Source organism: Fukomys damarensis, unplaced genomic scaffold (assembly GCF_012274545.1).
Source record: "Fukomys damarensis isolate Sample0158 unplaced genomic scaffold, DMR_v1.0_HiC HiC_scaffold_29, whole genome shotgun sequence".
Taxonomy (NCBI): Eukaryota; Metazoa; Chordata; class Mammalia; order Rodentia; family Bathyergidae; genus Fukomys; species Fukomys damarensis.
The window spans coordinates 9,176,296-9,194,238 of NW_022900941.1; the positions used below are offsets into that span (position 1 = coordinate 9,176,296).

The 17,943-nt window shown below is 34.8% G+C and overlaps 1 protein-coding gene across 5 annotated transcripts in view; it reads right to left on the reverse strand.

Moving 5' to 3' along the window:
- The window catches only part of Ptpn4 (protein tyrosine phosphatase non-receptor type 4), a 173,142-nt gene that overhangs the window by 89,444 nt on the left and 65,755 nt on the right, over positions 1-17,943 (reverse strand). For 4 of the 5 annotated variants that reach the window (XM_010632288.3, XM_010632285.3, XM_010632286.3 and 1 more), the window contains exons 3-5: positions 15,141-15,248; positions 5,437-5,479; positions 5,261-5,360 (exon numbers count right to left, since the gene is read on the reverse strand). In XM_010632288.3, the coding sequence (XP_010630590.1) occupies positions 5,261-5,360; positions 5,437-5,479; positions 15,141-15,248 (251 nt within the window). The remainder of the gene's footprint in view (positions 1-5,260; positions 5,361-5,436; positions 5,480-15,140; positions 15,249-17,943) is intronic. The other variant, XM_010632287.3, reaches the window with a different exon arrangement.

Sequence of the window (17,943 nt, forward strand, 5' to 3'; positions counted from 1 at the left end):
TCTACATATCAACATATGTAATGTTAACATGTTTTCATTAGCACATACTTTAAGCTTTCATAAATTCATGAATGCCCATTTTTAAAATTCTTTGATATATGAAATTTTGTACTTCAAATGTCTTGCTTCTATTATAAAATGACTCAAGATTATAAAATTGTATCACCAAAGGAGAAGATTAACGAGAAATATTCTGAGGGTTGGTATATGTAGAAAATAGAACTGATAAGCATCTCACACACAGGAAAGGTGACATCAACACATCAGAAAATAAAGAGAATCATTCTTTTTTCTGAGAGAAGAGGTCAGCAGTAAAGATAGGCCTATGTTTAGATCATTTTATCATTAGGCTGTCATAGAAAAGCAACTATCTACTTTCAGTTGAGTTGAGGGCTTTCTCTGATCAGAAAAATAACCTAAGTTCTTCTTCCTACTATTGTTCTATTAGTAGGAAATCATCTAATTTCAGAAAACTAGATTTCCTTTAGGATCAACTTTTGTTAAAGGATATGTAAGTATACTCTAACAAGACTTTGAGGTTGCTAAGATATGGTTTTGTCTTTCTGTTCCTGGTGCTTGTGAGAGACTGCTTGGGCCTGCATAAGATGGCTGCCCTCAACCTTAGCCTTTGCCTCGGTGGAAAAATCCCACTAGACTACATACGTGACCTTGGCAGGTCTAGCCCCTGGGCAAACAGGAAATCTTACAGAAAGAATAGCCCTTTGTGCTAACCACAGGGTCACGGGATCTGGAGCAGGAAGCAGGTGGTATTTCCCCCGTCCTACTTGCCCCTAGGGATTGTGAAGTTAAAGATTGCATAGGGTTAATTGTTGATGTACGCCTTCCCACTTACCCCTCCCCACATTTGGTAAAATACTGATTGCTGTATGGTTAAATGCTTGAGTGACTCATGTGATTGATTTGTTTGAACTGTCCAATAAGCTTGCTGAACCTTCCCCCTGGGATAACAGTATATAATCGTTTTGCTGAGCCAATAAAGCGCCTTTGATCAGAAACCAGACTTGGGCCGTGTACTCTAACTTCTTAAAGATTTCCTCCACAGACATTCAAGATCGGATCGGCCTCTGATGACCCACGAATAAGAGGCGGCTCTCATCTCCTATTCCCCGCGGGACGGGGTCCCCCCAGAGAGCCGCAGGTGCTGAGTAAGACCTATTCATTATCAATACCTGGGCAACTGTATGATGATAACTGTATGATGTTGGCAGAAGAATGAATTTTTGTCATTAAATGTTTAAAAAGGGAATTTTAAGAGATTTCTTTTATTCAACTAAAAATAAGAGTACATATCTCAAGAATCAAAGCTCATTTAAAAATCCTGCCATTAATTATCTCTGAGAAAATATTCAAATTACAAAAGAATATAATTAAGATTTTCAGAGAATCATCTATCACACACACACACACACACACACACACACACACACACACACACACACACGTCCTGGCTTTATATATTAATGAAGTACATAAACTCCTTGTGAGGCTTAATAAATAGTATAAATACTATCTACTTAATATTGTATATTTTTTAGGTCTACTTGGTATCATATTAAAAGTTAAATCATAATAAAAGATGGACTGGGAAGTAGCTAAGAGTAAAGCACATGCTTAGCATGTGCAAAAGTCTGGTTTTGGGTTTGATCTCCAACACTGAAGAAAAGGAAGGGGAAGGAAGAGGGAAGAGAAAACGGGTTCCTGGTGTGGAAACAACTCAATGGTTAGCATTTAAAGGTTATCTGTAACCTTGTTATGGTTTATATCTAGATGTACCCTCAAAGCCTCAAGTGACCCTAAGTGAGGCTTTGAAGGTGACTGGACCTCAGGGCATGATAGTCATCAGTGCATTAGCCCACTGACGGTTTACAGCTGACTGTGATGTTGGAGGGTAAAGCCTGGAGGGAGGAGGTGGATCCCTGGGGGCATGGCTTACAAGGGTATACTGCCCTTCCTCTGCCCCTGTTCTTTTCTTTTGTTTTCTGCCATCATGCATGAGCCACTTCTTTACCATGCTCTTCTGCCACATTTGCCCTGCTTTGGAGGCAGCCCACTACAGACTAAAATCTTATAAACTGTGAGCCAAAATAAACTTCTCCTCCTTTGAGTTGTAGGTGGTAAGTATTATGTTTCAGGAACAAGAAAAGTAACTAAGACAATCCTTGACATGATATTTTAAGTCCTACACAAATAATACCTATTCTTGCTGAATTTTAATCACAAACTCTTTTAATCAAGCAGGATTATTGCAATAGAAACCAGGATTCAACTTCTAGGCTATCAGCCTGTGTTCTGAGGCAAATTAGTTAAAAATAGGCTGAACCTTGCTTTCTGTATGTGCAAAAAGAACTAGTATCACTTTCCTAGTGTATGTATCTTGGGAACTGGAAAAATCCAATTTTAACAATGCCAGCTTTGCCAATGCTGCATAATATTTAACCTGATGGAGCTCTCTGACACCACTCTTTTTTCCCCACTAATTCAAAGTGGTATGTCAATATAAAAAGTTATCACAGATTTCTGGGTTGTGCGGGGAGGTGGGTCTAAACCAGTCCTAAAAATTTAGCAATTCTGGCCAAGCGTATCCTTGTTACTAATTATGATCATCATATTAAAGCTACCCAAGCACTAAGAATATTTCTCAATCCTCACTCCCTGAGGAGCTGATTAGATCACCTCTAAAACCTACTAATTCAGAATGTCTCAGGTATGGCCAGTTAGTATTCTTTACAGCTCTCTTACTTGATTTTAATTTGTAATTAGAAGCACTGATGTACTTCACAGTAACTAAAAACTAGCCATGTAACACATTTTACCAAATAGCATCAGTTATAAGATTCTATATCAGAGGGCTGGGGATTTAGCTCAGGGGTACCACACCTGCCTCGTAAGCACAAAGTCTTGAGTTTGATCCCCAGTACCCCTCCAAAAAAAAAAAAAAAATCTGCATTAGAGTGGCTTTGTTTGTACAGTGGTACTAGGGATTGCAATCAGGACTCACATATGCTAAGCAAGCACTCTATCATCAAACTACTTCCCAGTCTTTTTTTTTTTTTTTCATAATTTTGAGACAAAATCTCCCTAAATTATCCAGGCTGACCTTGAATCAGTGATTCTCCTTCCTCATTGTATAGTTACTAGATTGCAGGTGTGTGCCACCACACCCAGCTATAAAGAGTTTTGAAATAAAACAAAGATAACCTAGACCACTAGTGGTGAGCCTGTAGCATACTGCTGCAGCAGGCTGTTTCTTAACAGTGGGAAAGCTCTAAAAGGTTCCCATCACTGACCCAAACTAAAGGATTGAGCATAATTTTCAATGACTGAAACCTGTTTTACTTTCTTTACCTTCAAGAAGCTCTTCTGACTTATCAGTGAAACAAATTTATTCCTTGGTTATGTTTGCAGTACAGGCTATGAAATAACTCATTCAAGTTCCATTCAGAAATTCAGTTTTTCAGTGAAGTAAATTGTGACGCCGGTTATAACTGACAATATGTTAACTGCTTGCATAAAGTTATCATAAACATTAAACATGTTAGAAATCCAATTTTAAATTATTTTATACACTTTAAAGTTTGATTACATAAGACATACAGTATGGAACATTTTGTTATATGATTTAGTTATATGTACCTGAAAATAATAAAGTGCACCTAACACTGTCTTATAATTCAGAATATTCATTAATTCAGAGTATTTACATTGGAGTTCATGTAAAATCTGAGGAAGTTTTACTATACCAAGTATTGCTTATTATAATAAAGGATCTTGTCATTTTAATTAACAGCAACAAAATGTGATTAAGGGCAAAAATGCTGGTTAAAGGGTATTTAAACAATAGAACTTTGTTTCTTAAGATAAATTAGTTTGAATTCTACTAGTTGAAAATGTCAGGCCTGCCTTAGTCCAAACCTATATGGTTGACTTTTTCCATTTAAAAAAAAATAATACCCAGCCTCCCCCAACAAACACAAAGAAAAGAACTCTCATAAATTTCAATCTAATTTTTCTTACTTGGTTTAATATTAAAAGACTCTACAGAAACTTGATAGTATCTTAGGCCAAATATCCTTAATTTAGCTATTTTCCCCTCCACTTCAGCATGGTATGCTAAACTATAGCTAATACATTAAAATTTAATAATTTGGCTATAGGTGTGAATTTTTAAGTTTGGCACCTATGTTTTGGAGTAATTCCAAAACTAGTTTAGGTACCCCAGCCCCCAAGCAGGACTACTTTATTCCCTCATTATGTTTTCAGTATAGATCAAATTAGTGTATTTTTTGAATGAGGACAGCTTTTAAGGATTGCAACCTTGGGACCTGAGGTTTTATTCAAATTCCAAGACTAATTTAGATCCCCCAAAACCAGAATGCAGTCACTGACCTATATTCTTATATCTAAGAATTTTAGAAGGTATAATATTTTAATTCTTTATTCTGTCTTTTGTTTAACTGATTTCTAATTTTGCCTTTCAAATAATGCACAAGGTTATCATTTATATTATTTTAATGACAGCCATCACACGTGGTCAGTACTTATTTCTAACCCTGAGCATTTTATCTAACATCCAAGATCAGTATCAAAATGCTCATTTGTATCATTTTTGTATATATATTGTCAACAAGGAGGCACAACAAAATAAGTTCATGAGCTCAGATCTCAAAAGGGAAGTAAAGTGGCCTGTAAAGTCCTGGGTATGCTAGCACACCACCCATAACTTCCTTCATAAATAAAGTCCACTGCATTTTCTTTGGAATCAAAAATTAAGAACACACATTGGGAAAAGGTATCTATTGACCATTTTTCTCCATTTGATGGTTATATATTTCAGAAATTCTGTTTCCCTCAATGAAAAAAAATACAGAATATACTTTTACATGGAGAAAAAGCATTGAAAATGCTCATTCTATTCATTATCCTTTGGATATAATTTCAGTGTCATTTATTACTTCATTTAATTATAGTAGCATTCCTTAACCATTTGTTCATAAATAGAAAAATTTAATATTTGTATGGCTTGGGAGGCTCCTGTGACTTGATGGGGTGGTCCTGAAGTTCTAACGCTAAAAGCCCTCCTACTCATCCAAAAGGGAAGGAAACATCCATAAATTATTCTGTGTGCTGGCGGGGAAGCTCAGAAGTATAGCATGATAACCTAATTTTGTCTAGTTAATTTCCAAATTTCATATTAGAATTCTGACAGAATTTTCAAAATAAATATGCTCCAAAAACCTACCTTGTATATTCTTCTTGTAACTTGTTGGGGTCACTTACAAAAAATTTGACTCTAAAGTTCAAACTATAAGGAGATCCTCCTAGAATTAATAAAAGCAGTACTAATTAATCAGATTATATTAATCCTTTATCTTTATAACATTTACTTTTAAAACATCAAGTAAAATGTATACTCACTCTTCAGCTGCTTCCTTATTGGTTTATTTGGATCTAGCCACCTCTGAAAAGTAAGTAAAGAAGACTGATTTCTATTTTCCTTGAGGAACTAGTATGTCAGTTCTTAAAAATCTATTCCACTTGAAAATTAACATTAAAAAATGCATTTTTAAAAACATCTAGATGGGGAAATAATCATTACATCACAGATAATGTTATTTCATTTGAATTTCCCATAAAATTATATACTAAGCAATAATCTCTTTTTCAAACAAAGATGTTTGGTAACTACAGCAATCTGAAGTGATATCTATAAATTTAACTATTTTATCTGGCAAGTTAAAAAACTTACTTTCATAAAATAAAATGTTGGGCTTTACATTCACTTAAGAGAAATTGTGAACTACAGAACTTAAAAGTTACTCCATAAAATAAAATTTACAATTTTTACTGTATTCCTCAAAAAAAATTTTTTTTAAATTTAAAACTCACTAATTTCATAAGAGATAATGTTTAGTTTGGGGAATGATTACTTTTCATTTATGATAATTTAAAACAGTCTCATATATCTGAGTGCCAGTGAAGGTTTATTTCTGGAAAATTATACTGAATTCAGAAAATATTTACATTGCCAATATGTTTCAGTTTGAAAATATTAAAGAACCCAAAATGAGATACTAAAAATGTGGTAGTGCTTTCAAAGAACTATATAGATATCTCAATAGCCCAAAAATGGCACTTTCAATTTTAACATACTGCGTATGCAATTTTAATCAACACAATGGCAAATGGTCACAAATCTCCTACCTACAAGCCTTCTTTCTCACACCTCCCTCTGTCAGTATCCTCTCAGGTACTTTTAGCCCTAACTCCGTGGTCCACCCCTCTGTTCACGACCTGTTCTCCTTGCCAGACGGACTCCTCAGCCCCCACCTTAGCCCAGACTCCCAAGTGACTACTTTTGATCTGGCGGATCACTTTATAAAAGTTCATTCTGCCTGTGAGGCCCCTCTTGATAAAATGCCATTTTATTCTTATCTTGTATATGTTACTGTTTGGACTTAATTGCTTAAAATTATTGTAAAATGGGTGCAGGAGTTTCCTCTAGCTTTGGTATTCAAGTTTGCTTATTTGAAAAAAATTAATTAACCTTTCAATAGGTTTTTGTCTTCCTTCTGTATCTGTAGGCCAACTGGGAGTTAATTTGTTTCTAAAACAGTACTTTTTATTGTTGTTTTGTTTTTTTGGTTTCATTTAAAAAGTAAATAGATCTCTGTATTTCAAGGTTATACATTTTTCTACATTTCATTTAATGCAGAGATAATACTCCAGGGCAACAGGACATAATAATAAGCTATTCTTATATCTCAGATGTCACTGGACACCTAAATAATCTCGTTCTTGACCCTACATCCACCTTGAGGCAGGAACTTTGTTATTGTTCCCTCCCATGGCTAATTGACAAATGTACCTTTCATCTCCAACTTAAAATACTGTTTAATTAGTATGCTTAAGACATTTCTTGTACATTATAAATTCTTACACTGTAATTATAGTGTTACCTTGCTCTTTCTGTATTTTCTTGATTAAAAAAAAACTCAAGGTTACAAATACTCTATTATCAACCATCAAATTTTAAAGTATAATATTCAAGAAATAAAAAAGGCAACATTTAAAAATTTTAACTGAAGCCAAATTTGTTATGAAAAATATATATTAAATGAGCTAGAAATATATATATATATATTTTAAAAGGCTACAAATAAAGGGAATATACTTTTGATATAAAAAGATTTTATATGTTTATCTTGTTAGAAGACTAAAGAGAGATTACATAAGACCAGAAGGCCTAGGTATGTTGAGAAGGTATGTGGAAGTGATTTATCAAAGAAATATATATGTTTGCTTGTTAGCTTCAAGTTTGTTATAAAAGATTTACATTTACAGTCATAAAGAGCTTTCATTTCTTCTGATTCTACAAGAGATCTTTTAATTGACCTACAAAAATTTTGATTAGTCTTAATTAAGAGATGTTATAATTCAATTGGCCAAATATATTTGAATGCACTCTAGTTTCATAAACTGTCTTATATGTTTGTCTGTGTCTGTCCAACTGTTTGAAAGTGTCTGTCCAATTATATTTTTTAATCAGAATGACATCAAAGGCACAAATAAATTATTAATTTCTATAATCTGGTTTTACAGGTTAAATTTAAAAAATTGTCAAGATAATTAAATATAAATTTTTAGGTCTGGATAGACTCCCACTGGTGAATAAAGAAGCAGCTGCTCAGAAAATTTTATTCTGGTCTTTGTTCATTAATGGGAGCCCCAATAATCTTCATAGCCTTATGGGAAGACATATTCCCAATAAACATTGCTAAATATATTGTTACAAAATATTTACATTGGTTATCATCAAAGGGTTGAGTTCTAAATATGTTATAATGTTTATAATGATATGTTTCTAATGGTCATCTTCAAAATATAATATTTTCTGTGGAAAAACAAAGAGTTATCAAAAAAGATCCTTTTGGTAATAAGGGAAAAGAAAAAAATATGAGAAAATGAAAAAATGGAAATAAAGTGTTTGTAAACGAGGAGGGGAGGAGGGGGTTAAGGGAGGGCAGGGACAAGGGGAAAAAATGAGACCCAAGACCTGTCATGTAAAGGTACAAGATCCCAATAATGAATGTAACTATATTGTATACCTAAAATATACCAATAAACTCAATTTTAAAAAATGAATAAATGAACAGAAAAAAAGATCCTTTTGGTACCTTACAGGACATAAGGTTTCATCTAATTGTAATAACAATAATAATAATAATTATTATTATTATTTTTTGGTACCAGGGATCAAACTCAGGTCCTTGTGCTGGTGAGGCAGGTGCCAGAACCACTGAGCTAAATCCCCAGCCCTGTAATAATTATTATTACTACTTTTCTGGTGTACAGAATGTATTCATGTCAGAATGACTATACAGGTCTTCCAACATATCATTTATGGCAATAACCTTTTGATCCAGGTATTTGCCCTTCTGTTCTGTTCCACCTACTCATGATTATAGGTGCATGCATTTTCTTTAGATGGCATCTTATCAAAAGATAATAAGAGTTTTCTGGGGTTTTTTAATGTGTGTTTAGAGGGGAATAAATACATTTAACAATGGCTATTTTATATTGATACATTTCTAAATTTGTTGCAAAGATAATGTCATCATGATTGTAATGGTAAAATATTATTATTATGTGTGGCTACTGACTCAAAGTTTTTTCTGTTAATATTTTACAGGAAATCAACCACTAGAACAACCATGATTGATAAAAATAACAGTCCTCTAACTATATTTTAGATTCCAGGGTGCTTGCTATCCAGATAAAGTTATGATAGTTAAGCTCACTTCTCCTACTGTATTACTGATGTCACTGATCTTCTCTTCTGGGTGTTCTCCACCAAAGGGCAGAGACTAACACTAAAAGGTAACTGGTCTAAGACCACCACCGATAATTTTTTTTTAGACCACCACCAATATTTTGGCCCTGGCCCTCCAAGGTTATCAAAGATCCAAAATATGAAGGAATCTTTTCTACAACACCTTACATATTTGCTAAGTCACCCTATCTCCTGAGCAGAGACTGCTGGACACCACAGGACAAATGTAATGTGTCCCAAAAGAGGGTCACTATGAAAAAAATCTCCCATGCTTTTACTGAAAGCAACTTCATTAAGCAAGGCCCGTGACCCATCCTAATGGCTGACACTGACAGGAACTGAGAGGCTCTATGCATGATTCCAAAATAATGCCTAAAAAGACTTAATTGACCTTGACTGATAGCGAGATGCTCATATTGATTAACACAGGTTTCACTTTAACTTGGTCTTAAACACTCAGCAGAAAAGAATGACCAAAAGAGGCAGTCAGTGAACAGACACTAGCGATAGAGAGATTCTGAGGTTCTACCTCCCTATTAAGGAATAGATTTCCAAGTGGTAATCCAGATAACCCAGTCTCAATAAAGGCTATAACACCTATTTAATATCACCCTCCACTATCTCCCTGTCAATATCTCAGACTGTTGGATGTGTATGTTCGTTTACCACTTCTTGTTCACCCAATTCCCATCCCCCTAGATTTTAACCTATCTCAAATACTGGCAATTTATCCACAGTTCTGGGACCCTTCGCTATGTGTCTCCCATTCCCTACACAAACCATTAACCTGACATGCATGGGACAAAATGACAGCATCACTTGCCTTGCTTGATCCCTTTTTATCTCAGAAGATGTCGATCTGCCTGTCCAACAGGCTTTACTTCATATGTAATCAAGAGGCATTCCAACTGATGCCTCAATTAGTCTGATGTTTTGTTACGTCCTTCCTTAGCCCTCCCATGACCATTTACACAGAAGCCCAGATGTCTAAACAAGTTCTCCCACAGAACACAAACAGAAAAAGGGCAGGTCCCCTTCTAGTCCCCCCCTTCTTAATTGGAGCAGGAGTCCTCACTGGAATGGCAATGAGGATTGCAGGCACTTCTACATCTGCACATTTCTATCAGGAGGCCCTGTCCATAGAGGTTTCGGGAGACATGGATAAAATATGCCGGTCCTTAAATACAGTATGAGATCAAATAAATTCTCTAGCTGCAGTCGTATTACAAAATAGAAGGGCTTGACATGCTCACAGCAGCCCAAGAGGGAACATGCCAGGTGTTAGGTGAAGAATACTGTTATTTCGTTAACCAGTCAGGGGTTGTTAAAGCAAAGGTTAAAGAATTACAGCAGCACATGAAAGAGTGAAGCGCACAATGGGATTCTTGGGGAACAGACCAGAGCTATTCCTGGCTTCCCCAAATTATGCTTTGGCTACTTCCCTTGTTAGGCCCACTGGCCTGTATATGTCTTTTAATCATGATAGGGCCCCATCTGTTTTGCTGTTTTCAAAATTTCTTGCAGGGACTCATGAGGGCATTTACCAACCAGACAGTCACAGAACTCCTCACGGTCAGGTATCGGTCACTGTGGCAGAGGGAAGAAGCCCCACCTGCCGCCGACCCCATCTGATAACAGGTTTAACCCCAACCTTCGCCCCTTTGCCATCTTGAAGCAACTCCAGAAGAGACCTTTGCCCAGTAACTGTAAAACCAAACCCTGGAATGTTAGATTTCCCTTGTCTTAACGGCTGCCACAGGGAACAACGGCCTCCATGTTAAAATATAGCTTCTCCTACCAAAGGGCAGGCTGCATCTTCCAAAAATGCCTCCCTTCCCGGCAAGAAAGGTTACTGATACTTGCTACCTTCTAGCAACTAGTGATGTCACAAGCACCTCAGCGATGTCACAGGCTCCTCCAATCCCTTAAAACTACCTCACTCAACTCCACCCTAGCTCAGGTTAAACCCCACCCCGCTCCTATAAAAGAAGCTCCCTGTTCTGCCATGTTGCTTTCTCTCCTTTGTTCAGAGACAGCCCAGCAGATCCTCTGCATAGTAAAGGCTTGTTATGGTCCTGGTTTTCAGCTCTTTTTAACTAACAAGTTTTAAATTATATTTGCCTTAATGGTTGTCTAAAATCAAAATTGAGATCAATAATCTATCCAAAACCTGACTTCTTTATTCAGTTCCCCTTCAAAATATTCTGACATGAGAAAAACAAATACATTTACATACAGAAACAGATGTGTTAACACAGCTTAGAAGGAGGATAACAGACACCACAAACTTAGACCTCATCAGTGGTATTAGTGAGATAGGACTGAGGTTATTTGCTTAAATCATGAAGACAGCACTGCTATTAGAAGCACTACTGGACACTAAAGATGACATTTATGGTAGAAATATATCAAGTCAAAAGAAAACTTGGGGGAAAATTAACGTATAAAGAAACCCTGCACATCAATAAGAAAAATACCAACACTTAAACAGGCAATGAATAAGGATAGTTCAGAGTTAAGGAAATATAAATGGCATATACATGGTACAAAAAAAGACAATCATAATTAGACAAAATAAATCTACATTAAGTTATTTTTCAATTATAACATTTATGTAAAATTCATGTCATTATTAATTTCAAGATTGGCAATATTTGTCTGTCCTTACAGACCAGTTCTATTTCCTCCTATGCAAAAATATTTGCTTTACTGAGTTGCATAGCTTTCTTAGTGCTGACTTTCCTCAAATACTGATGTCTATTTTGTTGATTACTTTCCACTGAATGTTACCAGTCATATGGGATCACAGTCTGACCTCACCAATCCAAGTAGTCACACTTAGTGGTAGACACTGCTAACTGCTTTGCACAGGGCCAGTGGATAGGGACTTGACTGACCCAGCCAGCTACTTTTGTATGAGTACAACTCCTCCCAAATATTTCTGTTAGTCTCAATGAATTCCTTCTTGCTCACTGCTGAACAAGAAATACTTCTGAAACTAGTCTATTATTTAATAGCTTTGTGATTTCAGGCAATTTACTTCATTTATCAGTATCCCAGTTGCCTCATCTATGTAACAGGGATAATATTTGACTCACAGTGTTAGTAGGCATAAGTGGAACAATAAAATTAAAATACATAGTATACTGTAAGTTATCAGTGTTAGCATGTGCACAGTTTGCCATCTTGCTACAAAAGCATTTATGTTTGCTTTTTCAAATAGCATGCTTATTTAATTTTAAAGAAACTAAATACAAGGTTTTAAGATCATTATGTAAGGCTGCTTTTGAAGCAATCCATGAAACAATGAAAGATACAAAACTAAATAAAAAATTTTGAGTCAGGGAACCAGAAGCAGGATAACTTCTTCAAACAGGATGACAAGGATAGTCTTTCCTATTTACTGGTGAATGAAGCTATTTCTCTATTAAGTTTTATAGGAACTTTATATCAGAGAAACATCTGTCAACTTATGTGATTCCTTTGATACACACATCAAAGTAAATGTCCCTATTCACATATACATGATTATTTACATAGAATATTCTAAGGAATCTATGAAAAATACTAGAATTAATGTGTACTTAGAGAAGTTCTACTATACTGAGCCAATATACAAGCAATTGTAATCTTGGAATTTATCCAAGGAATATAATATAGGTTTACCATTTTTATATGTAATAATCTGTATAGCAATCCTGTGTTATTTTTAAATGCTACTGGAGTTAATAAATGAGTTAATTCTATTATATTATGAACTCACTGTACCTTAACCAAATCAACAAGTACTACTTTTCATTCACTTCTCTTCATACCCTCCAGGCAATCATTAATTTTCCTAGTAACTTCATTATTCCAACTATCTTAAAATTACTGCCTATTAGTCACTAGCTACACTGTAACTAAAGTGATGATATATCTAAAAAGTACAAGTCTCATGCTAGCATGAAAATAAATTCATAGGTAAGTATAACATTAACCTAGAATAAAAGGTACTTCCTGATCTCATATATGGCTAAAAAATAATCTCTTACTGCTTTTCTCCTACTCTAAATACTACCCAAATTAACTTTTCTAATTCTTAAAATAACCCACTCCTGTGTTGAATGTTTACAATGTTGCTGCTTTGCTCTGAAACACTGTTCTATATATCAGCTAGCACTTGTCATTCCTTTCCAAAGTAGAAGAGGATTGAAACAAAAGTGGGGGTGGGGGGGAGAAAAAGAGGAAAAGGAAGAAGCATTTGGAAGGCTTCCCAGCTGGTTTATGCAATAGGTAATAAGAGCCTGAATTAAGATACAGTATTATACTAGAAACACATGGTACAAATATAAGAGAAAAATATTAACGTGAAATATAAGCAAGTATTTCAGTAACTATGTTATACTAAAATCATGAATTGGTAAATACTGGTCTTCTATGTGAAATTTTCTGTATATCCTAAAACTTGGTAAAATAAAGTGACTCAAGAACTTTGCATTACCAAAAACAAAAATCTTCAAAGGATAACTCAAAGTATTCTAAATAAATTAAGTAAGATTTAGTCGTTTTAATAGTTTATTGATTTACATCAGTGATTTGCAAAATATGGCTCTGTGGACCAGCAACACTAGCATCACATGGGAACTTGTTTGAAAGGAAAGTTCCTGAACTCCACAGTAGAGCTTATGAATCAGAAACTCTAGGCACAGGGCCCCGAACTCTGTATTTTAAGAACTCTTCCAGGTGATGCTCATAGGAGTTCAAGTTTGAAAACCACAAGGTTAAGAGATAGGGAAACAACAGTAACCAGTAAAATACCATAATCACAATATAAACTATTAAAAATGAATTTATAAAGATCAAGTCAGCAGTAATCAATAATTTACCTTTTCTCCTACTGATAAATATTTTAATCCAATTTTTTTAAAAAAGTAAATGTACAGAAATAATACAGTCTTGAAGGCTTTGATAAACTTGATTGTACACTTGACTAGCTTGGAGCTGCTCAGGGGATTAGTAAAGTGTATCTTTTGGGTGTGTCTGCATGGATCATGGAGGTGTAGCCTTGGATTCTATACATAATGCCTGGCTCCTTCCTCTCTAGTATTGTTACCACCCAGCTTGCTTCCTGGCTACCATGAATTAAGGAAATGAGCTACACTATGGACTGAATCCTCTGAAACTGTGAGCCAAATAAAACCTTCCTCCTCAAAATTGTAAGGGTCAGGTACATTGTCCAGCAGCGGGAAAGCTCACCAAAACAGCAATTTGGTACCAGAGAATTTCTGTCAATGCTGTGACTACCAGATCATGTGGCTCAGAAGTCTTTGAATGCTTTGCAGGACTTTGGAAAAGTTTTAAGATATGGGCTAGAAAAACCCTAGAATGTTGTAAACAGGACTTACTGAATATTAGATCTCAGAATATCATTATGCTAATAAGAGCACAGATAATTGACGCCTGTCTCACAGGGTACAGAGACTGGATTGGGAATTAGGCTAGAGGCTATGCATATTATACTCTGGCAAAAAAAGTTTCTCTACACTTTGTTCATCTTAAGACTTTGTGGGAAGCTTAAAGATGATGGACTAATTGATCTGGTAGAGGAAATTTCAAGGCAACCAAAAAATATAAGAGAAAATGTTTAACATCTTTAGACACAGAGAAATACAAATCAAAACTACACTGACATTCTTTCCTGCCTGAGCAGAACGACTTGCATCAAGAATACAAAAATCAGGAATGGAGGCTAGGGATTTAGCTCAGTGGTTCCTCGACTTGCCTCACAAGGCACAAGGTCCAGAGTTTGATTCTCAGAACCAAATAGAAAAAAAAAAAAAAGCAGAAGCTTTGCGGGGAATTTAGCTCAGTGGTTCTGCCACCTGCCTTGCAAGTGCAAGGACCCAAGTTCAATCCCCAGTACCAAAAAATAAATAAATAAAAGAATACAAAAACCAATAGAGACAAAGGTGCAAGGGAAAAGAGAACCCTCCTTCCTTGTTGGTGGGAATGTAAGCTAGTATAACTACTAAAGAAATCAGTATGGAGAGTCCTCAAACCAACAAACCAACAAACCAAACAAAAGTAAACAAATTAAAAATACCATTTGATCCAGCCATAGCAAGTACTCCTGGGTATATTTGAAAAAGAATAAAAATTAGCATATTATATTTATATATGTATACCCATGTTTAAAGTGGCAAAAGAATTATAATTATGCAAATTAAAATTTAAAATTCATTAAATTAGTGAACATTGTATTGTAAACAGAGAAAATCTAAAAGGAAAGACAACAGCTTAAACTTACTGGGTTATCTGTGGAATCATCAGCCAACTGCAAACCAAAATAGTCTCGCTCAGTCAAATCAAGATGCCTGAAGACTATATCCAACAGAACTTGCCCATGATCATGTTTCTGGAAGAAAAATAAAATGAAGTCAATTTTAATAAGTTTATATACTTTATGATTTTTAATGTGTTCAACTTTGTCTTCTTTTAAAATGGTATCTGTATTTATACCTATGACTTGAGAGTAAAGACTTCACATATAACATAATACTTTTGAGCAAACTGGTTAAAAGAAAATTAATAAATATGAAGATAAAAAGAAATCTTTGAAAATGTCTCCTGCTTTCAGGCTATCATCATGGTATTTTTATTTCATATTGCTGCCATATTACCGTATATATTTACTCACACCACTTTTCTTCTGTATTTCATTGTTATATTTAAATTATGACTAGCAATGACATAATATAATTATGTATGAAACAATACCAAAAAAGGATAAAAATATTTGTAGCAAACTTGAGAAAGGACTATTATTGTAATTACAAAAGGACTCAGAGATCTTTAGATAAATATCTCACTTTAACCTTATACCAATTCTATCATGAAGACATTATTAATTATCCCTTTGTTTTAATAAGAATTCCAAGTTCCACAGCTACTAAATTATGGTACAAAAGATATAATTATATTATTCCCTATAAAAGAAATAAAACTAATGCATAAAAATACAGTGGAATGATCAGCGTGTTCAGTAATAGAAGAAATGAAACTGGGAAATTACATTAACAAGCCATGCATAAATAACAATGCAAAAAAAAATGCAATGAACAAAACAAAAATACTCAATACTATTAATATTACAGGTAGATACTTTTGAGAAAACAATTTGGAAATATTAAACAAGAGCATTAATAATATCAACTACTTATCACATGCTAGTGCTAACTCAAGTAGCAAAATCCATTTGGGGGGAGAGTTATACACACACCAATATGTTAATTTTACAATTATTTATATAAGACAAATATTAAAACAACATAGTAAACAGTGGTTATTTCCCTACTAAGCTCTCCTCTTATTAGCTACTGGTAGTTTGGAAGCTCTCAGCTATAAGTTCAATTTCAGAGCAGAAACATTAAGGTCGTAGTTTTTTCAAATAATGCAAAGTGTAGAGGTTTAATAGATTCCAAAGCTAGCTGATTCGGCAAATAAAAGATATAATCAAGGGCCATTTTTCTTTCTACTTCTTTCAACAACTCTTGTGTTGGTTGTACATGCAAGCCTTCAGTAGGACTATTATAGAGATTTCAAAGTTCATACCAATCGATACAGCACAATATTAAAAAAAAAAAAACAACCCATTTCCTTGTAAAATTACCTTACAAAAAGACCTGCTCTATTTCTTTTTGTCCAGAACTGGGTCAAATGACTATTTGCCAAATCAATGGCAAGAAATATGTGCTTCGAACACTGCATCTCAATGTTGGTGCAAATATTACCTATTCCTGCAAATATTTCCTATACTGACACAACCTTCCTTCACACCCCTAGGAACTTCTTAGGAATGTGATGTGTCTGAGGGTCTTGGTCACCTAAAAGGTGAATGATGTCTACCTAGACTTTATTAGATCAGGTGTTACCATTTATTTCATCCCCTAGGGAAATGTGTAGGCCTGGTTATTTTGCCTTTTATCTTCAGATCTGGCCTTGTAACTCATGTGCCTCCCACCACAATTGTAATGTGTGTTTTTTTTTTTAATCGTTTATACTTACTCTCTTGAGGGCCCAGCCCTATGTGACTGGCTATAGTATTTTTACCTTACTTAGCTGTTTGTAATAATATCAGTGAGGATGAAGACATATAGACCTATCCCCAAAAGGCAGAATTGGCTAAAAAAGGTAGGATGAGACTTGAAATATGATGTGTCCATGGTCTGGATTAGTCAAATGGGTAATCAGTGGTGCCATTCACTGACAAAGTAACAATATAAGAAATATTGCAGTCTATGAGAAAAATACAGCAATTTATAGCTATGACTCAACCAAAAGAGGAATGGCAGGGGAAAGATGAAAAAATCCAACTGAAAAGTAATCATGTAAACAAATTTCTCATTCCTCATTATTACATTAGTCTTTTTCTGTTACCAATAAGACAATAAATACGGTACCACAAACCAGGTAAGTTTTAACAAAAAGTTATTTGGCTTGTAGTTCTAAAGGTACACACTTGGTGTTGCCTTCCTTGCAAGCAGAATCCTGCAGCAGTATGGAGCTTCAATCGTAAGAGACGGGAAATATGAACATGCATGCTTGCGTTTCTGTCTTTGTCTCTCTTTGGTCTCTTTTGTGTTCTTAGAAAGTCCCTAGGATTTAATCATGCAGGGGCTCTACCCTAATGACTTTAATACTAATCACCTTTCAATAGGTAAATATTATTAAGACTCTTTAAAGTTGAAGAAGCTGAGGGGCAGGGAGATTACATAAACTTTTAAATATCATACAGGTAATAAGTGGCAGAGCTATCTCAGGTTATATGGCTCCCTTAGAACCACTATGCAATACTTTGCTTCAAAGAACTATTTTGCCTTTGTCAACAATGGAAGGCTATTTATATTTAGTTATTGCATCTAAAAGGGAAGTTATTTAAACTGACAATACATGACTGCTTTGTATATACTATTCTAAACCAACTTCCTTTTCCAGCAATATGGAAGATTAGATAATCTAAAAAGTCATGTAACAAAATATCTAGGCATGCTGGATAGAATATAATAGCTACTCTTTTAATTGCATTGCTAACCTAAAGAGAACTCTCCAGC